At 41.0% G+C, this 27,384-nt stretch overlaps 1 protein-coding gene across 1 annotated transcript in view; it reads right to left on the reverse strand.

Moving 5' to 3' along the window:
- RGS22 (regulator of G protein signaling 22) overlaps positions 1–6,073 on the reverse strand; it is a 102,490-nt gene extending 96,417 nt beyond the window's left edge. Inside the window, exons 1-2 of the mRNA XM_029914247.1 lie at positions 6,049–6,073; positions 5,270–5,298 (exon numbers count right to left, since the gene is read on the reverse strand). Coding sequence (XP_029770107.1) covers positions 5,270–5,298; positions 6,049–6,073 — 54 coding nt within the window. The remainder of the gene's footprint in view (positions 1–5,269; positions 5,299–6,048) is intronic.
- Between the last annotated feature and the right edge of the window lie 21,311 nt (positions 6,074–27,384).

Consider the following 27,384-nt stretch of genomic DNA (forward strand, 5'->3'; position numbering starts at 1 on the left):
TGGATGAAACCAGACACTCACTGTGCTCACGAATGAACTCACACAGGAAAATGAAAAAGAACATATCACCTGTGGGTGAACACTTCTGACAAAGTGATGGCTCTATAGCTGATCTATTAGTCCTCATCCTCAAAGGAAACCTGCACAACACTTTCAAAAGACAAGCCTGGGAGCTTAAATTCATAACTTTGTTAGACCAAAAATCATGATCTTAATGAAGACACTAGATGTATGGTTTATTACAACAATCTGTAACTCACTTTTTGTCTTAGGACTGCAGGGGTGTTAATGGGCCACTTCACCTTGAATGGTCCCTTAGAATATGTGCTATTTATGTTAAACTATCCATTCAATCTTGTATTCAGCTGTGATACTCTGAGTACCTTTCCCAGACCTGAAGAAGAGCTCTGTGTAGCTCAAAAGCTTTGTCTCTCTCACCAAAAGAAGTCAGTCCAATAAAAGATATTACCTCACGCACCTTGTCTCTCTAATATCCTGGGGTTGACACAGCTTCAACAACACTGCATACAATTTCTCAAACACTTTATTATTTCTGAGCATAAAAACTGTCTGTAGTCTAAATCTAACTATTGGCACTGTTAAAGTTCTTAAGAAGGCAAATCCTGACGCTTCCTCCATGGTGATTAGTGCAACTATGCACATGGGGGACAGTATTTGATGGGGCATATAGGGCATGAACATTCCTAGAACTACTGTGTCAAGCTCAGCTCTGCAGTGGCTTCCTGTGTACCAGCACTTAGGACCTGGGAGAGGCATGGAAGGGGAAGGGCAAAGATACAGTGAAACCTCGCAATAACGCGCCCCGCGATAATGCAAAATTGCATATAATGCGATCATAAGTTGGCACCCCTTTAAGGCCATAATACTGTACTGTTTGCGTTTTGCTGGAATACTGTACTTTTTTAACTACATTTATAAATAAACCGCGTTCTTCTGGTCTTATAGGATAAAGTGACTTGTGGCCATTGCAGGCCCATTGCACTTTGTTCTTGGGTTGTACACGTGTATGGTGTTTGCCTATGAACTTGTTATTAATTTCCTATATTTTTAAAAATATTTTACCGTTATGGATACGCCAGTTCGGAAACACAAGTCGTTTTCTGCCCAAGAGAAGTTGTACGCCCTGGATCAACTAAAGAAGGGCAAACAACAAACTCAGCTTGCTAGAGATCTAGGAATTAGCGAGTCCACTCTGCAAGGGTGGAAAAAAGAAGAAGAAAAGCTCCGTAGCCTACCCTGTAAAAAGGTCAAGTTTGCTAATGACGAAAGCCTAGATTCAGCCTTGTATCAATGGTTTGTCCAGGCTCGCTCAGAAGGAGTTCCCATTTCTGGCCCTATTCTGAAAGCTCAAGCAGAGAAATTTGATCACCTTATCAATGGAAATGAATCCAAATTTAAGGCGAGTAACGGCTGGCTGGACAGATTCAAGAAAAGGCACACTATAAGCCAAGTTCTTGTGTCTGGGGAAATCCGCTCAGCTGATAAAGAGGCTGTCGATTCCTACCCAATTGAGCTTAAAAAGTTGCTGGAGGAAGGTTGCTACACAGCCGATCAAGTTTACAACTGCGACGAGACTGGTTTATGCTTTAAAATGTTACCAGGTCTCACCCTCGCAACCAAGACTGATAGTCACAAACGAGAAGGCTTTAAGCAGAGGAAGGACTGAGTCACTCTCTTGTTTTGCGTCAACAAGTCTGGCAGCCACAAAGTCAGACCTCTGATGATCGGAAAAGCAAGGTCTCCCAGATGTTTTCATCACGTTAATATGAAGGCCCTTCCCTTTGAATACACCAACAGCAAGAATGCATGGATGAATAGCTCCATATTTAAAGACTGGTTCCATAAAACTTTCGTGCCAGCCGTTCGGGCTCATTTGCAAAAACTCAAGCAGGAGGAAAAAGCTCTCCTCCTGCTGGATAATTGCCCTGCCCACCCCCCAGCAGAAAATCTTGTCAGTCGTGACAGCAAGATTAAAGTCTCTTATCTCCCGAAGAACACTACATCAGAAATCCAGCCACTGGACCAAGGCATCATATCGGTATTTAAGCAAAACTATTGTCGCAAAATGATCAAGCGGATGGTAGCGGATAACAACTCCTCCGTCGACACATCACTGGCATCACTCAACTTGAAAGAAGTCTGTCACCTCAGCGGGAAAGCCTGGGATGCTATCTCTGCATGTTGCATTGAACGATGCTGGATAAAGGGTCTTGGTCCAGCTTTTCCATCATCTACACACGATGATGGTAATGACGACGAGCCTGAATTTACAAGATTCATTGAAGATGACATATGTTTAGCCAAAGAAGCTAACAGTCATCATGATATCTTCAACTGGTTTTCAGCAGATGACATCTGCCCCATATATGAACACATCTCAGATGATGAAATTGTTGCAAATGTCAGCGGGAAGAATGAAGCTGCACCACCAGAGCCCGAAACCAGTGGCGATAATGATGATGACGACGATGATGGCACCTCAACTCCCCCACCAAAAGTGTCTGAGGCAGTAAAGCACCTAGAAGCCAGTTTGAGGTGGCTGGAAACTCAAGACGTGGACAGCGTCAAAATCCTCCAACTCAGAAGCATACCTGACTTTGCTAGAAGCCAACAGTTTGCGGCAAATAAACAGACCGCACTAGATAGCTTTTTTAAGACGTGATGAAATTTAAAATTATGGAGTCATGCAACCAGATTGACTTTGCACTCTGCGCAATGATTAGTATAGTCGATTTAACATGTTTGTTTCATGTACATGTAATTAAATTACTACTTTTGTGTTTAAAACACGCTGGGATAACCGTTGGTTTTTTTACAAGACTTAAACTGACTGGCTTGAAATGGTAAATTTTCATAACCCCGCTATAAAGTGACCCTACATTTATCGCGATCGAATTTTTTGGACCCCAATTATCGTGTTATAGCGGGGTTTCACTGTATTTGAACTAAGCATTAAACAGGAGAATTTGAATCAAAGGGTTTGATCCAAAGCACAGTGAAGTCATTGGAAAGACTCCCATTGACTTCAATAAGCTTTGAACCAGGTTCTTAGGCCCCAGTTTGGCAAAGCACTTAAGCATGTGCTTAACTTGAAGACAATGAAAAGCACATGCTTTAAATAAACATATGCTTAAGATCTCTCCTGAATCAAGGCATGAGGGCCTGATCTAGTGCCCAATGAAATTAGTGAAAGACGCCCATTTACTTCAATGGACATTGGATTGAGCCCTAAGTGCATAAGGACTTTCTTATTTATGTGAAAAGTTTTGTTAGAAACAGGTTGTGCATGTATAAAAAGTATCTATATTTCACATTTGCTGTGCATAAGTAATACATCATTAGATTTGAAATGGGTAAAGACTAGTTTGATGATGATTAGATACAATAATATATAGTGTAAATACTTCTTTCATCTAAGTGAATTATTTGAAACAAAGTATTTATTACTCACTGATTTAGAAGTCCTATGAAAATATACAGGTACACGTGTTTTTTATTTGCCAGGAATATATTCTTTAAAGTCTTATATAGCAGCAAGAAATATAAACAAAGTGGGTCATTAATCCATACTACACTGTTAATGCAAGCTTTGCTACTTATTGCACTTATCTTCAAGTTTTTTAAAGAATATGAAAAAACAATAAAACTTTCCTATGGGACTTCTATTTCAGCAACCAGTCTTATTCTCATTTCAAAATAATGTTTACACACTTACTATTTGCCCATTAGAGTCCATATAATTTTATATACAAAAAAGCATTTTAGATGTTTGTGGCAATAGGCATTTTCTTTTAATTCTTTCCCTGATGTGTTCTATGGTGTACAATCCAAGTTATAATTATTAAAAGCATCTCATGATTCCAATAGGCAGTCTGGATGAACTACAAATGGCTTGAATTTCCAGTGCTTATGCAGGCAAAACTTATTGAAGTAATTGGGAATTTTGCCTGCATACAGTATACAGGTATCAAGGGTCCTATTACTGTCAGTCTTAAAGCAGTGAAGGGATGATCATTTTGTCAGTAGTATCCTGTAAAAATGCTGTTTACATTTTCTAGGGAAACATATCCCATGACACTGTCTCTATTCTATATACTAGCTTTCTCCATATCACTGCCGTGAGTGTTCTAACACAGATACAGAGTGATGTTATAAGATACCCAAGGAGGATCTGAACCCAGATAGACTTGGTAAGACAATAGAACAGTACATTTAATGCAGCTTCTACTGAAATAAAAAGTGCTCATAGATAAAAATCCAGTGCTCACTTTAAATTTCAAAGCCTTAAAGTGATTATAGAAACCCTGATCCTGCGCTGAATTCTGTATAGTGGATCCATGCACCTACTTGAGTTCCACTGAAGTCAAGGGGTCTGCCCACATGGAGTAGATTGTAGAATCAGAGCCTAACCCAATGTAAACTTTTGGTTCAGCTAGGTTATTAATATGTTATTATACATATTTTTGTTTATTCCTAAATGAAATTAACCTGGATTTCAATATATATTATTTATATTAGAGTAGCACCTAGGGGGTCTCCATCAGAGATAGAACTAAATATGTTTTAAAAACATGCATACTGCATAGGCATTCAAACAGGGAAAGGGATGTCATTTGGTATGAAGCAATAAGCAGAGAACAGATGAATCAGCTCTCAAAATGGTAAGAAAAATGCATCTGTAGAACATATCAATTGGACCTTCCAACTAACTATTTTCTTCCTTCCTTCCTCTACCATTGTGCATTTCTTTATCTTTGCATCTTATTCCCTTTAAATTTCTGTTTCACTTTTTCTAACACTACAGCATTTTTTTCTTAATCAAATGAAACAATGAGAAACATTTTTTTTAAAGAAACATTGTCAGAAGTAGCAGTATTCCTGCTGGGAAAAACATGTCAATGCTCAGCTACTACAATGGAAGAAATAAGAAACCATATAGTCAGGGCCGGCTCCAGGCACCAGCGTGCCAACCAGGTGCTTGGGGCGGCCACTCTGGAGAGGGGCGGCACATCCAGCTATTCGGCGGCAATTCGGCGGATGGCCCCTCACTCCCGCTTGGAGCGAAGGACCTCCCGCCGAATTGCGGCCGCAGATGGCGATCGCGTTTGGTTTTTTGTTTTTTGGGGTTTTTTTGCCGCTTGGGGCGGCAAAAACCCTGGAGCCGGCCCTGCATATAGTAGTAGACCTGCTATTTTCTCTGTAGTCCCAAAACAGAAAATAATTATTGGTCCTTTTAAAGTTTACTTACAAATGCATCTTCTGTTATATCTGGAGGCTCTGAAACACAGATATAAAATACTACTTGTTATTCATCCAACACATTTCCATTTATGTTTGTTGAGGTCAATTTGACTGCACACATAATTTAGAGATTACTCTGAAAAATTAAATAAACGATGGGACTCTACTAATTCCCTTGGTTTTCTGAAATAAAATAACCTGATCTGAGGAAATAAAACAAACTCTAAGGAAATGCTGTATTGCCAACCCCAAGCATTTAAAAATCATGAATCCGATCTCAAAAAAATTGTGGGATTATCTTACATTTCATGAGATCTTTTTTGAAAAATCATATATTGGGGGTATTTGTCTTCTGCTTTTGAGCCTTTATGGTGCACTTAGGTCACATTTTCCAGCTTTACTCTGAAATCATGAAGACTAAAAACTTGCTCTTTTTATAAAGAAAGCTGAGATTCCCATGTAATTCCATGACTCAAGAAGCTGGGGCTAAACACACTAGATATTGTGAAACTCATGATAAAATCATGAGAACAGGCAACACAGGAAATGTTCCCAGGTGAAACAGATATGCTCCAAGTCTCAGCCACTTGAGAAACAGCTTCCCTTCTTTGGGATGCATATGAGGGAAGTGTTTATGATCTTTCATTCTTAGGACTAAAGAATTTTGCTGTATGAATTTCAAGGATATAATTTAAATCTCCCTCCTGGGAGTTGTCATCCCCATAGCCTGAGACATAGCCCTAAGTGGTTACTGCCCCTTTGTCCTGTTGGGAGAGCTTTACATACCAGTGGTCAGCCTCTTCTCCCTCATGTTGGAACTTTTTGTGCAGAGACTGATCCCCCGTTGTGTTAATGCTGCATTGTCCCTGGGACAGCCAGGAAATCCGTGCTTGGGGACCTTGAAAGAGGCGCAGCAGAACCTTGGCTCAGGGCACACAGGCTGCAGCAACCTGGCCTGGCTTTCTTGTGTGGTTCACAGCAAGTCTGGGTTGCTATGGAATTACAGACAATGCATGGAAAGAACATGAGCCATTAGCAAATACTTTTCCTCCTCTCTGAGCGTGACTCATTGAAACAAACTCACCAATTGGACAGGCTGGTGAGATTATCACTGTTCATCTCCAGGGGAGATATTATTTACTGATATGAGGTGGGCACAGGCAGGAAAAAAGATTAGACCAAACAAACTTCCCTAAACCAAACCTAAACAGCTCTCTTCCCAAGAGGATTCTGTTTTTCCCTGGAGGTACCACGCTCTCTCTCTCTTGTCTTGATTCAAGGGGCTGAGTATTATACGCACAGAGCCACTGGAAATCCCAGGCACTGTCTGCAATTCCCAACACACAAAAGCAGAAAGGGGAAGCGGGGAGGGGTTGTGTCACTGAGTTTGAGGTGACATCCAGGGTGTTACTCTAACAAGTACAGCAGACTCCATTGTGATGTTTTAGCTGCTGCCCTTGTGACAGCCGTCCCCTGTGAGCCTTGTAGCTGCTGATGCTCACAGGGCCCTGACTCAGCAGGAACACAAAGATAGCTGCATTTTCCCATATGAAGGGAGGCACTATCAATAACCTGGGTGGGCAGGGAAGAGACTAAGGGAGGCAGAAGAGGGGGTGATCCTGGTCTAAGGATGTTAGTTTTTTCCTTCCCTGAGGAGAGCACTCTGGGAAAAGAAAGGAAACAGCCTTCCTTTTGAAATAGATACCAGAGATCTTTTCTTATACCTACAACAAAATAAGTAGCCAATCCCTATAGACTATATCATTAACATGAATAATTGGTTATCTTTTTCTTGTGCCTGAAATTATTGACATGGTGGTGACTTGAAGCCTGGTAGAAAGAGAGAACTGTTGTTATAATCCAACTGATCAAAAAAGCTTTACATGTACAAAACAGCCAACTTAGCCTAAGATGTGTTATTAGTAAAGAAATATCCAGCTAGGCTATTTTCAAAGGGGCCTAAGGGAGTTAGGCACCCAGTTCCCAGTGAAATCAGTGGAATTTGGGCCACCCAACTCCTTTGGCTCCTTTTAAAATCTCAGCCTGGAAATTTTAAATCAAACAAAACACATTTAAGGCTATTTGGTGTTCTCTCCTCAGTTCAAAGATCCTTTGTGTAGGTACATTTACCTTAGGTGGGGTACCAAGTCAGCCTTAGCTTTTTTATAAGGTGGAAGGGATAGCTCAGTGGTTAGAGCATTGGCCTGCTAAACCCAGGGTTGTAAGTTCAATCCTTGAGGGGGCCATTTAGGGATCTGGGGCAAAATCAGTACTTGATCCTGCAAGTGAAGGCAGGGGGCTGGACTTGATGGCCTTTCAAGGTCCCTTCCAGTTCTAGGAGATAGGATATCTCCATTTATTTAATAACACAGTTGTTTTCAAAGACATTATTTCTCAAGCTGAACTGGGTGTTTTTTTCCAAATATAAAATACGTTTATTGGATATTATTACTCTCCAACTGGAAGTTCCTTCCCAGAGTAAGTAATGTTCTGAAAACTAGCCAGAGAAATCCTGCTGGTATGACTGCTGTTGAGTGAGACTGCTGCTGGAATCTGAACTGTGATAATAAAGCGTTATAAATGAGATTGGTTTAGTGCTGGAAGGAAAATGTTAGAAATTCTCCAAATTAAGTGGAAATTACAGCCAGCCAGGTAATTAAACTACTAATACATCCAACTGTCTAGATGAGAAACTGTTAGCTGTAACTAGTGTTCATTTAAAGTACTACCCTCTATTTAAGCAATAAGGCATAGACTGTACAGCAGTGCTGAATAATATAGCTGAGGTGTACAATGAAAACAAAGGTAAAGCCAAGTGCTTCTCATATACTGGAGAACTGTATTATTTAAAACAAGTGTAACACAAAATGTAAATAATTTCAATCCTCTCAAATTAAGTGGTTTATAGATAATTACAGTATTGGTATAGTCAGTATTCTAGCAACTGATTAAAAAGTGTTTAATTACTTGCAAGTGGAGTTCCATGTAGGTAGTTTATAAGGAATGCAGACCAAAGATTAATGCTGAAAAATGCACATCTAAATGCATCATTCACCACTGCTACACAATTTGGCATTTTTATTGTAATTATAAAATAACTTTTAAAAAAAAACATTTTAAATATTTAAAGTATTTTTTTTAATTCTCCCACACAGTTCTTTGGAAGAGAGAAAATAGCAGCAATATTTTAACATAATATAATTTAAATACTTTTATATTTTAAATAATATAATTTTAATTCTTTCTAACTGACAGCATTACACTGCATTGAATAAGCATTGTAATGACAACTAATAAAATAATTTTAAATATGTTAAATCAATTATTAAAATAGTATACCAGTCTCTCTTTCCTGCTCTCTAGGTTTCTCTAGGCTTCTGATAGCCCCTTATCTGCAGCCAGTTGCTTATTTTTAATTAAATAATAATAATAATAAATGGAAACTGGTTAATGTACCCTTTTTGAAAATAAAAAGTGAAAGCTACAAATCAACTCCATTGTGAGTGAAGTACCTTTAAAAATGCAGCCATGTGATTCCATTCTGATCACTTGGATCCTCTAATAAGCTCACTCAACAGAAAATAACTTATTTCTCATACATATTTCTCATATTCTCAATGGATGAAATTCATTCTGGCGTAAGGCACCTCAAAGCCCTCCAGAACATTGAAGTCCCACAATGGGACTAGGAAGTAGAGTTGCAGGGGACTTTCCATTTTCTGCATATCATGGAAGGGGACTCAAGGCCAACTCTGAATAAGCTTGTGTGTATTATTAGGAATAATAATAATTATTAATTATTACTATTTGAGATTTTAGTAATGTTTGAAAGCCCTAATCAAGATCAGGACCTCATTGTATTCATCACTAAAAAAAAAACACATAAGAAGACACAGACCCTGCCCTAAAGATCATCCATTCTGGAACTCAATTTCAGCTGCTTGTCTGGTTTGTTCCTTCATGATCTCATCTCACTGCTAAATAGTTCTATTTGCAAAAGCTCAGTCTTGACTATTATCTGTGGCCTAATTTCCAACTGCTCCTCCTGTTTCTTAATTTGCAAGGCCTAAATAAGTTGCTTTTTCTTCAGAAACTGATATCATATCTCTCAATCACATCCCACAGATGGTCAATTTCTCCACTGGGATTGGAGTCAACTTTCACACACAAAATAAAAGTTGCAAGAAAAAAATAACCTTTCCTGTGCACCTTGAGTTTAGACTGTCAGGATTTTGAACTCTCTTAGTAATGTTTGTGTCCTACCACTCACTATCAGTTTGTCATGGGCTCCTCTGAATTTGTTGCCACCACCATTCTCCCTAACCTGGGACTAGACATCCACACTTATATGAAATGCAAAAGCCCACAAAGGACCCTAGTTAACTTAGTGTTTATAGCATCTCTTTGGTTGATGGAATGTTACAAAGAAGAATTTATGAAGTCACTTATCCTACTGTATACAGTCTTTATTTACAGAACAAAAATGTATGTAGGTTAAATATGCCAAAGGTGAGAACCAAATCCCAATAAAAAAAACAACTAGCTCAATCAATGAAAACCAAAACAAAAGAATCCTTCCTGTCCAATAGAACTGTAATTCTGATGCCACCAATTCCATGCATTCTGAAGTCATCACATACTACTGTCTTCCCATCACTATAGCATCCAATGCTTTCTTTGTTGCTAAGCGCCTAGATTGTCACTGTTATATTTATATCTATTTTGATTTGGAAAAAATATATACAATTTTGGTGACTTTTGCCATTTGTGGCATCTGGATTATTCCATTAAATACAGTGTTTGCTTGATTTCCTTTTTCTGCCATAAATCTATAGGTAATATACTTTAAAATACTGTCTAGATGCCTATCCCAGCACAAACATAATCAATATTCCCTCTTCTCTTCCCTTTTTTCTTCCACTTTCTCTCTACTCCTTTCCCCTTTGTTCTGTGGTATATTTTGCTATATAAGCCTTAAGTCTATAAGTTTATAAGCCTTTCCCTTGTACTGCACCTTTAAAGCTCTAAGGACTCTTTTGTCTCATATTTTGGTTGCAGTTGAATACAGGTCATCAGAAGACACACACTGTGCTCTCTCATGGAGAATTTGCTTTTATTTCCTCTTGCTCTCTTAATCTAGGAAGGTACTAAAGATCATTCTGATGGAATGTATCTTTTTGGGGTTTGTTTATGGAGAAACTTAACACTTCCTTCCTCCCCATCTCCTTTCTCACGCCTTCTCCTTTTCTATTGCCTGTGGAAAGACCATCGGAGGGTGGAACTATGACATAAGAAGTAGCTCCTACTCTTTTTCATACTTCTTTTCTCCTTCCCTATCTCTCTCCCTCCCCCAGTATTAATTGTCATTTTGAGTGTTATGATAATTAAATATTTAGATAGAGCGTAAATCTAAAGAGTGTTTGATAAGCATAGGTTAGATATGGTCTGACACCTGTTAAACAAGATAAGCACAATAAGAGATATAGAACAGGAAGGGAAGGTAGTGGAGAGGTTATTGGGGAGAAGGTGATAGGAGGAATAATTGGAGGAACTAGGTCTTAAGAAGGGATTTGAAGGGGGAAAGACAGGATGCCCAGCAGACAAGTGATAGGAGGCTGCTCCAGCCAGAGGGGCAGCATGATATAAGGCACAAATCCAAGAGACAAAGGGAGGAGTAAAGCAGGAGGACTTGGGAGGAACATAGAACTTGAGTCAGGGGGAGTAGGAGGATGTGTAATAAAAATGTAGGTGGAGGTGTGATTAAACTGCTTCAAAGGTGAGTAGGTTGAGGTAACACCTCCTCTCCCCATCATCATCCCTTCCGACATCCCCCTCCACCACTGTTGCCCTAGGAAGAGCTATTCTTGAGTGGTGGATTTGTAATAACCTCCCACCCCCTTGTCTTTCTTTTCTATCCTTCCTCTTATCTTCTTCTTCTTCCAGAAGTTTAAAAAAAAATTGGTATCTGGACAGCTACAGGAAAAGGTGATTCAAAATACCCCACTCTTATCCAGATCAGATTAGAACTGTAAAAGTAGTTCATTGCACATAGAAACAGGTCTACAGAATACACTGACTTGATGTTTGAGCATGTCTCCCTCTAGTGGCTAGCCTCAGTGAAGATAAGAGCTGGTTCTTGGGTTATTCTGTTAGCTCAAATGAAATCTGGTTGTACTTTTGGTGTTAAAGCAAGTTTGATCCTGCTGGAGATCATGGTGTCCATATGTAGGCTGCCAAAATTCATAATACCTGTAGGAGAGGATTTTCAAAAGCACTAAGTGACTGAGGAACACAAGTCCCATTGAAACAAGTGAATATTTATGTATGATATTATACAGGGAAAGAACACTTACCTTACAGAAACTGTGGTTCTTTGAGCTGTATTGTCCATATGGATTCCATGTGCCCCATACCTATGAGATTGGATTTTTTTGGCCAACAGTGTCCACTGGGGCTACACCTACACTCTAAATGTCATCAGATCCCCCTCCCATCCCAGGGCATAAAAGGCACAGCAGGCCCAACTGTTCCTCTGTTAAGAACATAAGAACAGCCATAATGGGTCAGATCAAAGGTCCATCTAGTCCAGTATCCTGTCTTCCGACAGTAGCCAACGCTTGGTGCCCCAGAGGGAATGAACAGAACAGGTAATCATCAAGTAATCCATCCCCTGTCACCCATTCCCAGTTTCTGGCAAACAGAGGCTAGGGACACCATCCCTGCCCATCCTGGCTAATAGCCATTTGTGGATTTATCCTCCATGAATTTATCTAGTTCTTTTTTTAACCCTTTTATAGTCTTGGCCAGGTGATTTAGGACTCTAGTAGGAGGGAAAGAGGGAGGACAATACATCTCGAAGAATCACAGTTACTCTAAGGTAAGTAACTGTTCTCTCTTCTTTGAGTGATTGTCCACATGTATTCCACACTGGAAACTAGCAATCAGGAATTTAGAAAATGTTTGAATTTCTCTGAATTTGCATTTTTCACTGAAAAAGAATTTTAGTCGAAAAATTTCACCTCACTCTACCCTATGTTCTTGAGGAAGTTTCTCAATAAACTGCAATACCCTGTCCCATTTAGGGTAATCGTACTTTGACAAGAGCACCTGGTAATTTGCGATGTGCATCTGCAGACTTGATAAGTAATTTTTCTTGCCAAATAAATCTATTTTTTTTATCCTGGTCTCTTTGAGTCATTTTTGGGGGTGCATGCTGTCTGGACCTTTCATACATTGCCACCACTTCCAGAGACTCAGGAACAGGGTGCTGGTAAAAATATTCAAACCCGTTTGAAGGGATTGAAACCACCAACCTTGCCTTTTGAGACATAGGTGCTACTGATGCTGGTGTCTGCCATAACGTTTTTATTGGTTTCAACAGTCCTTCATTAATTGGCACAGCAAGATTTCCAGGCATGGAGGAGCGCAGAATGTCCAGTACCTTGTGCAATTTTTCCTGAACTACCTCCACAGGGATTTCTAATGTGTCTGCCATGTGACCCAGACATTCCTGAATTGTTTTGAACTCCTCTGGCTGCGTGGAAATGGAGGGCACTACTACCTTTTCTGGTGAGGCAGAAGAGATCACCGCTGGAACTGAGTGCTCTTTTGTCTGCAAGTATTCTTCCTCACATTCCTGTTCTTTCTGGAATATAGTGTGAGTCTATGTTTGATATGGAGGGAGATTAACTCTGGGGCAGTGGTAGAAAGATAGGTTTCTTCTCCTGTTTCATACCCCAAGGGGCTTAGTGGGGTCAAGATTGCTGACGTAAGAGACTGAGGGCCAGTGCGGTGGATACCAAGGTGACTGTTCTCCTTGAGATCCCATAGGTCTCTGCCTACAGTGACAATAGCTAGATTCCCTTTCAGACCAATAGGGGTCATACGAATGAAAATGAGGTGAGTGAGTGGGGACTCCTCCCTATTGTGCTCTGAAGAGGAGGAAGAAAATGAGTATTTCTCCTCTAATAGTGGAGTTACCTTAATATCTGGAATTCTAGGGTGAATTTGAGTGTCCTATACCAGTATAACTGAAGAGCTGACTGGTACCATAACAGTTTTGGTAGTCAGTACCAAAGTACAGGTTATTCTTAGCTGAAGATAGTAGTGATTCAGGCTGTGCTATCATCATAAGATTGCTTGGTACCAAAAATAACTTAGGTGCTGAGAAAGTTGGTCCTGGGAGCAGCTGCACCACAGATGTTGGCACTGGAGTCATGAGCATATGGGTCACAGGCACCAATGTCAGTACTGACAGGTTGGTACCAGGTAAAGTGTGAACTGCTGCCTGGGTGTCAGAGGGACCAATTTTGGGCCATTAACTGCCCTTTGACTGAGTAGTCTGGGACCTATGACTCCTTTTACTAGGGCTGAGGGAGGGTGACCTTGGTCTGTGCTCGCTGTGGGAAAGATATTCCTTCTGACCCCTTTCAGACCACTGAGTGGAGGAGAATTTAGCTGCTCTGCCAGTCTCAGTGGATGATACTTTTGATGTCTTAGAAGAGTGCGCCTGGGAGCTCAGAACTGAGCTGCAGCTCACAGGAACATTAACTTAGAACTTACAGCATGTTCGGGGCCAGTAGACTCTTTTGCCTCCAGTTCTGAGGAACCTCTCATTAAGCACACCAGGAGAAAAAGAAATTAAACAGACCTTTCTCTCCTTCTGTGTTCTCTTGGAGAAGAAGTGACAGATTGAGCATTATGAGGGATATGTTCTTCTTCAAGACAAAAAAGACACTTCAAGTGCCTGTCATTAAGCAGACTAGCTGCAACACAAAAGGGGCAAGTTTTGAACTCCTGGGACCTTGTTTCAGCCATAGCAGCTAAATCCCAGGACTGAGGAAATCTCTCACACTAATACAAGTGATATATACAAACACACACATATATACAGACAACAAGTGTAACAAGAAGGAAAAAAACCTACATTGACTATACTATACTATACCTCCACTATACTAACTCTACTAATATTGCTAACTGTATATGTACAAAATTAGTAAAATCATACAGTGCACAGAGAAGCAGACACTGCAGGGGTTCTGTCTCACAGCCACAGATGGTAAGAAGAAACTGAAGGATGGTTGGGCCCGCTCTGCCCTGTATAACCTTGGGTGGGGGAGGCACACAAGGACATCCATGGCACAGCACTACCTCTACAGACACTGCTATGTACCAGAAGTGAAATACATGTGGACAGTCATTCAAATAACTGAACTACAAGAATATCAAGGGGTTTTGGTGACCTTAAAACTAGAAGAGTGAAGTTTGTGTAGTTTGCAATTGCATAACAAATATATGTACAGCCATAACCACATATTTCTTGTGTTGTTTTACAAATCTGAAAGAAATTACAAGTTTGTGTGACAAGTCATAAAGACAAATGCACAAAAGGCCCAGACCTGCAATCATTCTGTGCATGGAACTCTCATCAAAGTCAGTGAGAGTTTTGCCTATGGACAGAAGGGATCTGGTTTTAAAAAGCTGTACTATTAGTAAAGGAGGTACAAGGGAACATGAAAAAGAGCTTTAATGAGTTAATAAAAAGCAAAAGGATAACAAAGAAAGTGCAAGTTACCTACTTAACAGAGAAAGAGAACCAATATCCAAAAACAAAGGCAAGGATAAGATACATAACTATTTTGCTTTAGTCTTGATTAAAAAGGATAATGTAGCTTTAACAAAATATCGAATCCAGTAAAAACTAATAAAGAAAGAGGGGGGTCACAAGACAGATTCAGGATGAAATAATTTCAATAACAGTTCAAGAATTCTTAGCTAACTGGAATAGCAGAATGAGTATCAGAAGCACAGGCCATTATGGTTAAGAACTCCTGGATGAGATCTGTTGTGATAAGTGGGCCTATAAATTTACTCTAATTGTGAGCCCAACTATAACTAGTATGTAAAGGTTCCAAAAATGTTACAATAAACTGTAATAACAAATGTTGATTGGAAAGGGCACGAAAATTAGACAGACTGAATTAGCTTAATCAAAAAGAGCTGCTAGCACAGTTCAAGGACTATGTTAAAATCATGCTTGGTAAAAATAGGATGTGGAATCAGAAATTAATGAACCCAAATTGGTATGTTGGATAGTAGGCCTAAATGGTGGACAAAATAAGGAGGGAATGGGCTATTCCACCTATCACTCCTTTTTTGGATCCTTAAAGAAAGAGACTTGTAGGGAAAATAGAAAAGAACAGATGGACACTACAGAAGTAAGCTTCACCTTTATGGCTACCACCTCCCAATCTCCTGGGACTCCGGGCCTTTGTCATCCTAATCCTGAGAGATGTTCTGATCAGACCAGACCAGAGGGAGAGACCCAGAAAATATCGCCACCTCTACTGACCTGAATCCCTAGCGCCACCTGCGATAAAATGGGATTTAACAACAGCTCCAGCCATAGGCACCAACTCCATGGGTCCTCTGGGGCTGGAGCACCCACAGGGGAAAATTGGTGGGTGCTCTGCACCCACCGGCAGCTCCCTGCCTCGCCCCCCCCCCCCCCGCTCCAGCCCATCTCAACTCACTTCTTTTTTCCTCAGAAAAACTCTCTCCAGCTAAAGGGAAAAAAGAATGAAAGAACAGATGGAGGCTGCTGGTGTGAGCTTCCCCATCATGGCTGCCACCCCCATCATTTCCTCAGACTGTGGGGCTTTGTCATCCTAACCCTGGGAGATGCATTGACTGGGCCAGAGAGAGGGATCCAAATGACTTCACAGACTATCGGGGGGGTGGGGAGGAGGTTCCTTCTAAAACTCTCTCCAGTTAACAGGAAAGGGAACAAGAGTTGTTGTTAAAATGAAAACCTTACTTAATACTTTACATTTCAAATGCTTTAACTGTTGTTTCTTCTCTGTATCTTTAATAAAAGGTTAAAAGGATTTTTAATGGTGTGTTTGTCATGGTACTAAGCAGGCTGAGGGCTCTGTATACCAAATCCCAGACCTTGTTTAACACTGTTTAATGTTGGACAGTGACTGGGCTATGTTAACACCTTTAGCTCATATATTACATCTAAATCAATACAACAGGTCCCAAATGAATGAAAAGGGCAAACACAGTGCTTATTTTTAGATGGGGGAAAAGGTTAATTCATGGAATTATAAAAGTATAAATTACGTTTTAATATCTGGAAAATTGGTAGAAATAATAAATAAGTTAATTTGTAACCACCTAGAGGGAGATAAAGTCATACACATAGTGGTAGGCAATAATGATTTATCAAAAACAAATCATAAGTATAAATTTATCTCTTTGATATAACAACAAGCTTACAGGGAAAAGGAAACAGTTATTTCTCAATAAGGATATATGTCAGCTATAAATAAGCCTTGTGATATCATTTCATAGAAAATTCTTACAGGGAAACTGGAAAAATGTGTATTAGATGAAACTCTAATCATGCTGATACACAAATTATTTTAAAAAATCAAACTCATTGAACACTGAAAGCTTGATTATGTTCCCAGTTATACCTATTGGTTTTACACCAGTGTAAATCCACTGACTTTAATGGATTTAATCCTGACTTATCCCAGTATAAGAACAGAATTGGGCCTAAAGAATATACAATAAGATACAGTAGGAGTAAGTTCTGGGTCCAATTATATTAAATATTTTATTGGTATCTTAAGAGAGTTGAATAGTATTGTAATCAACTGCACAGATGAATTTTGAAAGGAATCACTAATACTTTGGTGCACAGGATAAAACCTCAGTGAGATCTTGGTGGTTTGGAGAAATGAGTTAAAAATAATAAAATGAAATTCTGTGGAGACAAATATGAAGTGTAGAAAGGAGTTACCAAATTTACAAATGTAAATCAGTACAACACAAAAAGATCATGAGTCAGCAATGAAATAATTACAGTAAGGTGTGTGTAGATAGATAGATTGATCGATCGATCGATTCTTTTAACAGAAATATTGACTTTCTTGTCAGTGGTCAAGCTGCAGTTGGAGTATCATTGATTTCAATGGGAACTGAGGTCACTCAGCACCTTACAGGATTGGGTGCACAATAGATAGACAATGAACTATGATGTAGTCTTACTTTCTCCACTCTTGCTGTCAGAGTTGAGATATGTTGGTGGGACAGTGTACAGAAGCTTGCACTGTTACTGCTTGTGCTGTTACTGTGCTGAACCTATCTTGTGGGTTGACAGAGGACTTTAATCCCTAGGACTGGCTAGCACCTTTCACAATCACTAAGTGGGCATGGGCCCAGACACACTTACTTTTTTGAATTTTTGTTGTTGCTGTTAACATGTTTAATACCAACCCCCAGCCCTGGAATTCCTCAATCTCTGATGAAGGTGGGGTGGGGTGGGGTAGAGTGTTGATACATCCAGTATTTTGCAACATAGGAGTTTCACTGAATAGAGCCCTGCTGGAGTTCATAAACATCTAGTTAAGATTTTGTTTTAGAGTAAGGAGAAGTGGGAGATGAACACATTAGTTTCCCAAATTCTAACCCAATTTTAACCCCATCTAATAAGATAACATTAAAGGGACACATCATCTTAATATCTAAAAAACTAATAAGTTTTTTAAAAATGAACTAAGAAGATAGTTTCAGGTACTACACAGACCCCTAGGTCCCCCTCCTACTTTTTTTTTTTCTTTACAACTACATTTTCCTATCTTAAAAAAATGTTTTTCTCTCTCCTGTTGATATGTGGAAGACCCACATAAACAATAGGGGAAATTACTGTATGCAAAATACTGAAATGTATACACTGAAAAAACATTTCCCCCTAATCTCCTTCAGTTATGGTAACTTTGTGCATTGCTTATAAATTAACAGTAGTAGGTAAATATAGAGATTTTTAATATTAATAAGCCATTTTTTCCAAATTTAGCGAATATCAGAGCATTAAGCTGCTATAGTATAAAATGTTTTTAATATTAAATTAATTTGCCAGTCTTAATGCAAGTAAGGAAAATAATTATAAGTACTAAACAGTTTTCTTTCTTTCACAAATCTTTGGTGTCCCCTAGTGGTAAAACCTTTCAAACACATTCTCTGCTGCTCAATAGGCAACATTTAATTAATTTCAAATTAAGGGCAAAGTTCGGGAAGAAACACCTGTTGAAACATCACAATGTGAGCATATCTAAATGATTAACTGAGCAATCTTCTGTGACCTGTGTCCTTCCTTTCCTCCTTTCCCTGTTGTATAGTATAGCCTCACATATCTGTTACATAGAATCATAGAAGATCGGGGTTGGAAGGGACCTCAGGAGATCATCTAGTCCAACCCCCTGCTCAAAGCAGGACCAATTCCCAAAGAGATTTTTACCTCAGTTCCTTAAATGGCCCTCTCAAGGATTGAATTCACAACCCTGGGTTTAGCAGGCCAACACATCCATCAGACTGTAAATTCTTCAGCATAGGGACTGTCTTCTGTGTGAAATTCCTAGCACACTTGTGAATGCTATCTAATAACTAAAGTTATTAATATAGTCCTTATTCATACAAACTTCATAATTTAAGCAATACACCTGTATTCTAATCCAGTCTATCCAGAAAAAAATGAGATAAAGAGGATGGGTAAATATTTTCAAAAGTGCCTACATGATTTAGGAGACTAAGTCTCATTGAAAGTCAGACTTAGGGACTTATTTTTAAAGGTATTTAGCCACCTAAACATGCAAAATTTGACCATTAGGCTCCTAATTCACTTTTGAGAATGGAATTTACACTCCTAGCTACTTAGGCACTTTTGAAAAAAATACCCATAATTTTAAGTTGGAAGAACTATTAAATTAAATAGAAGTTTTTCAGTGAAATACAACCTCAAAAAGGAGAGGGCTTGAACTGACAGGTATAATAGATTAAAAGATTCTTCTTCTTCTTCTTCTTCTACTTCTGTATTGCATTTTTAGAAAATATTCTTCCAGTTCATGTAGAGACTGATTCAATTCCCACTAAAAGTAAGGGAAAGATTCTACTTGATTACAATGGGTATTGGATTCACCCTCAAAACAAATTGCTTATTTTGGGGGACTAGTGACAAATATAAGTGTGGTCTTGTAGTTAAGACACTGAACTGTGGCTCAGAAGATCCAATTTCAATTCCCTTTTCTGCCATAGACTCCATGTGACCTTTAGCCCTAGTTTCTCATCTGTAAAATGAGGATATTGCTACTTTCCCACCCTTTGTCTTTCTCAATAAGTTAGACTGTAAACTAGTTGGGAAGGGATGTTCTATCTCTTTACTATGGGTACATCCAACATGTAGAACAATGTGGCCCTGATCCCAGTTGAGGCCTCTAGGATCTACCCCAACATAAATAATAATAAGAGATGGTGTTGCAGGCCTCTAAGGAGAGTTAATACAATGAGATTTAAGGAAATGCACTAAAGTGCTATAATCTGCATTTTATAAATGAAAATTGAGTTCAGCGCATATTTCTATGGTGAATGTTCCGACTAACCAGGCTGTGAAATACAGTCGGTACTTTCTCATTCACTGAAGTTAGAATGTGAATGTGACACACTGCTTTTTTTCTTTTTAAATACATTCTATTCTATATAGATATTATTATATCTCAGTCATGACCATCCTATCTGAATGCCTTCCAATAGTGCATTAAGCAACATACCCACACATCTGTCACTTGTTGTTTGTTCTCTCATCCTCTTCCCAGGAGAGACTAACATCAGAGAGCCTGGAAAACTCATTGCAATTCATAGTATTTGCAATGTTAAAGGAAAATACATGGTGTGATAGCTTCATTGAACCAGGAATTACTAAGAGGGATTCATGATAGGGGGAAAGAGGACCCAGTGTGTGAACTTTTAAAACTTTAGATAAACTTATTTCTGTGATCACTGTCTGTACAATCTGGTTAATGACTGAGACATTCAGCACAAACAACTAAATATCAGAGGGGTAGCCGTGTTAGTCTGGATCTGTAAAAAGCAACAGAGAGTCCTGTGGCACCTTTAAGATTAACAGATGTATTGGAGCATAAGCTTTCGTGGGTGAATACCCACTTCGTCAGACGCATGCGAAAGCTTATGCTCCAATACATCTGTTAGTCTTAAAGGTGCCACAAAACAACTAAATGTTTCTCTACTGATTGAGTTAATTGCACTAGCTCAGGCCCAGCTGAGAACATGACTATTAATACTGTACAGCAATAACCTGCAGAATGTCTTTATATCCACTTGCTCAGTATATTAGAAAGTTATTTGAAGCAAATAACGTTATTAGTTTTTATAATAGGCTTAATTTCCCATTACTAACATTGCCTGATATTGTTACCCTTTGTTGACTCAGTTAGCCACAATTTGGGGTCTGACTGATTGTTTTGGTTAGGAACAGAAATTGATGGAATCAGGTATTTATTTGATGCGAGGTTGTTTATTTACAAAGAACGCACATATTAACTGTTTCCCTGAAAAATAGTAGGAATCAAACAACAGGAGACAGTTTCTTTGCTCATAGTTCCTAGCCTCTTTCCAGTCAGCACTTAACCCAAAAGCACTTTCTCACTGGGCTTTTCTCAGGGCAAGATTGCCAGTACTTTTTCTGGCTGTATCCTTGGCTTTCTGCTGATTCCAACACTGCTTTTCTGGTGTTGCTTCTGCTTCTATCACACATGACTCCACTAAACATTACCCAGTGTGAAATACCAGGACACAATCCAGACTAGTGGGGAGCTGTCTCTCCCCAGCCCTGCAACAATGGGTGCCTTACAATGCCTTGGTGATGTAGCTCCCATCTGGGCCATTCACAAACAACCTTCCAGCACGCAAGCGACACCCTGAGTGTCTGTGTGTAACTGCAGTCTGCCATCTACATCCTGGCTCTCACCAACCTTGGTTATGTTTAAGGTTAAGATTTTGTCATGGGCAATAAAGTACTTTTAGTAAAAGTCACGGACAGGTCACGGGCAATAAACAAAAATTCACAGAAGCTCGTGACCTGTCCCTGACTTTTACTAAAAATAAGTGTGACAAAATAGGAAGGGGGGGTCCAGCACCCACTGCTGCCGCAGCTCCAGATTCCCCTAACACCTGTGGTGCCTGGGAGCTGCAGGGGGCCCCATGTTGCAGCTTGGAGCTCCAGGGCCAGTGGCTGGGAGCTCCTGGGTGTCCCCCTACTCCCTGCTGCTGCAGGGCTGAAGCAGAAAATGTCACTGAGATCTCTAGAAGTCACAGATTCCATTATTACTTCAAGATAATAAGTCCATTATTCCTTTAAGGGAATAATATGCCATTTTATTATCTTAAATAGAGTTATCCAGACACTTCAGTTTAAACAGACTGAGTTAGTTAAAACAGTAAAACAAGTTTATTAACTAGAAAGAGGTAGATTTTAAGTGAGTACAAGTAATGAGGCATAAAAGTCAGAAATGGTTACAAGAGTAATAAAGATAAAATGCTTGCTAGTATCTCCTTAAGAAACTTTCTCATCACATGCTCCAGCAGATTACCTACCAAGTAAACTTCAGGTGAGGGCCCTTCCTCCAAAATCCAACAGCTGTTTCCTTTTGTCCTCGCAGGTGCAGAGAATGCAATGGGTGGGGTGAGAAAGAGGGATGTGTGCTTCTTCTTTTTATAGTCCTTTCCCTCCTTTGAGAAGCATTTCCAGCTGGAAGCAAAGCGATAGGCAGTCTGGTGAAGAAAGGAAACTCCATGCTGTTTCTTTGTTAAAAATGTAGATTTTTGTCTCTGCCCCCTTCCTGGCCAAAGAATGGCCACTTAGCAGGCAATGGTCCATCAACTTCGTTGACACCTGGCTGAGGCATCAACTTGTCCTTTGTCTCTGAGGAACTGGTTTAGCCACTCCCCAGATTTATCTGGGAAACATACTTCTGTCATAAGTTCAGTTTATGTTCATAACTTTATATAATGTTACTATGTGCATTTTGCCAAGATATTATAGTTCAGCAAATTATGAATTTTTAAATGATACCTCACAAGGCATATCTTGTACAAACATTATTACAATAGTGTGTAGGGTATGATCACAGGTATATTCTGTCACACCCAGCAAAACCCCTCTTCCCCCGATTCCATTTCTGAGATATTACATGTACCTTTGTTTTGGCAGAGACACACACGTGTTTGGGTAGATGATCCTATTTTAAATGAAGTGCAGTAGTTAAAGCTACTTTCTTCAATGAGGTTTCACCGAATCTATAACAATATTTATATATTTTCAGTAGATTTTAACTGTAGTATAAGACCTTGTGCACATGCTATCAGAGCCCTTTGTTATGTTTGTACAGTAAATTACAAATGATAAAAAGAGGTGGAATGGTTAGATAATTGCACTAATGAGTTCAGAGCCTACTTTTGGTCCTCCACTATTATGTATGCAAAACATATGAAGAAGTTACTCACCTTGCACAGTAACAAGGGCTCTTCGAGATGTGCGTCCCTGGGGGTGCTCCACTTTAGGTGTTGGTGTGTCCCTGTGCTGCAGATCAGACATTTTTGGCAGCAGTGCTTGGTCAGGGTGTGCATTCGCAGTAGTCATCTCACGTTGCCGTTGGTGCCTCATATAGCGTGTGTGTGACCCCATCCTTCAGTTCCTTCTCTACCGCAGAGCTCGGTGAACGAACTCTGAAGTAGAGGGGAAGAGGGTGGGTAGTGGAGCACCCACAGGGGGACACATCTCGAAGAACCCACATTACTATACAAGGTGAGTAACTTCTTCTTCTTCAAGTAGTGTCCCTGTGGATGCTCCACATGAGGTGTCTGTAGAGCAGTGCCCTACTGTGGATGGTAGGGGCTTTGGAGTCGTATGTGTTGTGACAGAGAGCATGGTAAGGCCTAGTATAGCATCTGACATAGAGCATTGAGTGATGGCATAGTATTTTGCAAAGGTGTGCTCTGATGCCCATGTGAAAGCCCTGCATATATCTATTAGAGGGATATTGTTCAGGAAGGCTATAGATGTAGCCATGGCCCAGGTAGAATGAGATTGGATGCCCAGTGGGGGTTCCTTGTTGTGTAACCGGTAGCAAAGTTGGATACAAGTAGAGATCCATTTAGATAGTCTCGGGGTTGATATTGCACAGCCTTTGGAGCATTCTGTGGTGGAAATAAGCAGCCTTGGGGATTTCTGGAAGAGTTTGGTTCTGTCTAAATAGAATGCTATGGCTCATCTGATATCGAGTGTATGTAGGATGGCCTCTTGTGAATTCCCATATGGCTTTGGGTAAAATATGAGTAGGTGTATGGTTTGGTTTACATAGAAAGATGTCACTATTTTGGGTAAAAATTTGGGGTGTGGCCACAACATGATCTTGTCTTTAGTGAACACGGTGTAAGGGGGCTCAGCCATAAGTGCCCCGATTTCACTGACTCGTCGAGCTGAGGTGATCGCTACCAAAAACACGACTTTCATAGACATATGAAGGAGTGAACAAGTCACCAGTGGTTCAAAAGGTGCTCTGGTGGGCATTTTAGTACAATATTCAAATCCTATGGGGGTGTAGGTTGTCGGACTTCCGGGAACATGTTCTGTATACCAATAAAGCAGCATCTAATGGTTGGATGAGCAAAGCCTGACGTTCCCCCCACCTTGTGGTGAAAGACTAATAGCCGCTAGGTGTAGTTTGAGCTTATGGATACGCCCGATTCTTTGGGTATGTCTACACTACGAAATTAGGTCGATTTTATAGAAGTCAATTTTTAGAAATCGATTTTATACAGTCGATTGCGTATGTCCCCACTATACACATTAAGTCAGCGGAGTGCGTCCTCACTACCATGGCTAGCATCGACTTACAGAGTGGTGCACTGTGGGTAGCTATTCCACAGTTCCCACAGTCTCCGCTGCCCATTGGAATTCTGGGTTAAGCTCCCAATGCCTGATGGGGCAAAAACATTGTCGTGGGTGGTTTTAGGTATGTCATCAGGCGCCCCTCCCTCCGTGAAAGCAACGGCGGACAATCGTTTTGCACCTTTTATAATATATGGAGATATGCCTATCTCATAGAACTGGAAGGGACCCTGAAAGGTCATCGAGTCCAGCCCCCTGCCTTCACTAGCAGGACCAAGTACTGATTTTGCCCCAGATCCCTAAGTGGCCCCCTCAAGTATTGAACTCACAACCCTGGGTTTAGCAGGCCAATGCTCAAACCACTGAGCTATCCCCTCCCACGGTTATCCGTGCAGATGCCATACCACAGCAAGCATGGAGCCTGCTCAGCTCACTGTCACCACTGCTGTTGTGAGCATTGTAAACACCTCACACATTATCCTGGAGTATATGCAGAACCGGGCTAAGAGACGCCAGCACGAGGAGGATTTTGATGAGGACATGGACACAGACGTTCCTGAAAGCACAGGCTGTGGCAATTGGGACATCATGGCGACAGTGGAACGCCGATTCTGGCAAACAAGCACAGACTGGTGGGATCACATAGTGTTGCAGGTATGGGATGATTCACAGTGGCTGCGAAACTTTTGCATGCGTAAGGCCACTTTCCTCGAACTCTGTGAGTTGCTTTCCCCCACCCTGAAGTGCAGGAATACCAAGATGAGAGCTGTCCTGACAGTTGAGAAGTGAGTGGCGATAGCCCCGTGGAAGCTTGCAACGTCTGATTGCTACTGGTCAGTCGGGAATCAATTTGGAGTGGGCAAGTCTACTGTGGGGGCTGCTGTGATCCAAGTAGCCAATGCAATCATTGACATTGTTATCAAGGGTAGTGACTCTGGGAAATGTGCAGGTCATACTGGATGGCTTTGCTGCAATGGGGTTTCCTACCTGTGGTGGGGTGATAGACGGAACACATATCCCCATCTTGGCACCGGACCACCTTGCCAACCAGTATGTGAACAGCAAGGGGTACTTCTCAATGGTGCTGCAAGCACTGGTGGATCACAAGGGATGTTTCACTGACATCAACATGGGATGGCTGGGAAAGGTGCATGATGCTCGCATATTTAGGAACTCCGAGCTGTTCGAGCAGCTGCAAGAAGGGACTTACTTCCCAGACCAGAAAATTACCGTTGGGAATGTTGAAATGCCAATAGATATCCCTGGGGACCCAGTCTACCCCTTGCTCCCATGGCTCATGAAGCCTTACACAGGCAGCCTAGACAGTAGTAAGGAGCAGTTCAACTATAGGCTGAGCAAGTGCAGAATGGTGGTAGAACGTGCCTTTGGACGTTTAAAAGCTCACTGGCGCTGTTTGCTGAGTAGGTCAGATCTCAGTGCAACCAACATTCCCATTGTTATTGCTGCTTGCTGTGTGCTCCACAATATCTGTGAGAGTAAGGGAGAGACGTTTATGGCGGGGTGGGCGGTTGAGGCAAATCGCCTGGTGTCCGATTTTGAGCAGCCAGACATCAGGGCAATTAGAAGAGCACAGCATGGCGTGCTGCGCATCAGAGAGGCTTTGAAAACCAGTTTCATGACTGGCCAGGCTTCGGTGTGACAGTTGTGTGTGTTTATCCTTGATGCAAACCCGCCCCCTTTGTTGATTTTAATTCCCTGTAAGCCAACCACCCGCCCCCCTTTGAAATAAAGTAACTATTGTTTTGAAACCATGCATTCTTTATTAATTTGTAAAAAATGAGATAACAGACAAGGTAGCCAGGGTGGGGTGGGGGAGGAGGGAAGGACAGGGCCACATTGTTTATTGTAGCCACACTAAAAATCAAACTGTTTGAATGACAGCCTTCTGTTGCTTGGACCATCCTCTGGAGTGGAGTGGCTGAGTGCCCGGAGCCTTCCCCACTGCGTTCTTGGGCGTCTGGGTGAGGCAGATATGGAACTTGGGGAGGAGGGCAAGCGGTTATACAGTGGATGCAGCGGGGGTCTGTGCTCTTGTTGGCTTTCCTGCAGCTCCAACAGATGCTTCATCATGTCCGTTTGCTCCCCCAACAGATGCTTCATCATATCCGTTTGCTCCCCCAACAGATGCTTCATCATATCCGTTTGCTCCCCCATTAGCCTCAGCATCTCGTCCTGCCTCCGCTCTTCATGCTCACTTAATTCTTTCCTGGCCTCTGCCACTGAACGCCTCCATGCATTAAGCTGTGCCCTATCAGTGCGGGAGGATTGCATGAGGTCGGAAAACATGTCATCGCGAGTGCGGTTTTTTTGCCTTCTAATCTGCGATAACCTCAGGGATGGAGATGATAGGGAGAGCGAAGAAACATTTGCACCTGGGGGGAGATAAAAAGGGAGAGTAAAATTTAAGATGATATATTTCTGAGAATAAAAGGGAGGCTCTTTCACAGTGAATCAAACAATTCACAGCAGACAGCACATGTGCTTTAGGTACAAGGTCACATTTTGCCTTTTATATTGAGTGCCTGCCGGTATGGTGACACATCACACACGTCTGGGCAACAGAATTCGGTTTCCAGGCAGCCATGGTAAGCCTTTTGGTACACGGGGTTGGCTTCTTACGCCTTCATAACATGTGGGAATGTTTTCAAACTGCAGCACCCTCCTTTCCCAGAGCAAGCAATGGGTTGAGTTTCACATTTAAAAGGAGGGGCTGCAGTTTTTGGGTGGATGTGCAGCACACACCTACCCCCACCCCACCGCAAGGCTATTCTCTGGGATGATCCCTTCACCCCTCCCCTCCGCCGCGTGGCTATTCTCTGGGATGATCCCTTTCAGCCAAACGCAAACAGCCCAGCATGAATGGGGTCCTTTTACTGTTCCCTTACAAAAATTCCCCTATTTCAACCAGGTGACCATGAATGATATCACTCTACTGAGGCTAACACAGAAAGATATAGACCGAATGTTGCTTGAATGCGACCAAAACCCAGGACCATTCGCTGCCATGCTTTGTGCTGCAATAATTCCAGAATACTTGCTACTGGCTTGGCGTGGTAAAGTGGAGGACGAAATAAGGCAGCCCTCCCCAGAAACCTTCTGCAAAGGCTTTCAAAGTACCTCCAGGAGAGCTTCATGGAGATATTCCTGGAGGATTCCCGCTCCATCCCCAGACATGTGAACAGACTTTTCCAGTAGCTGTGCTGGCTGCGAATGCATCCCTATTCTTCAGGGCAAATCAAACATTAAACACTATTCTTTTAAACCCTGTACTGTAGTTACAAATGTGCACTCACCAGAGGTGCCTTCTCTGGCTTCAGGGTTAGGGATCCCGCCTTGGGAGGGTATTG

Source organism: Terrapene carolina, unplaced genomic scaffold, assembly GCF_002925995.2.
Source record: "Terrapene carolina triunguis isolate 2854851 unplaced genomic scaffold, T_m_triunguis-2.0 Scaffold58, whole genome shotgun sequence".
Lineage (NCBI taxonomy): Eukaryota > Metazoa > Chordata > Testudines > Emydidae > Terrapene > Terrapene triunguis.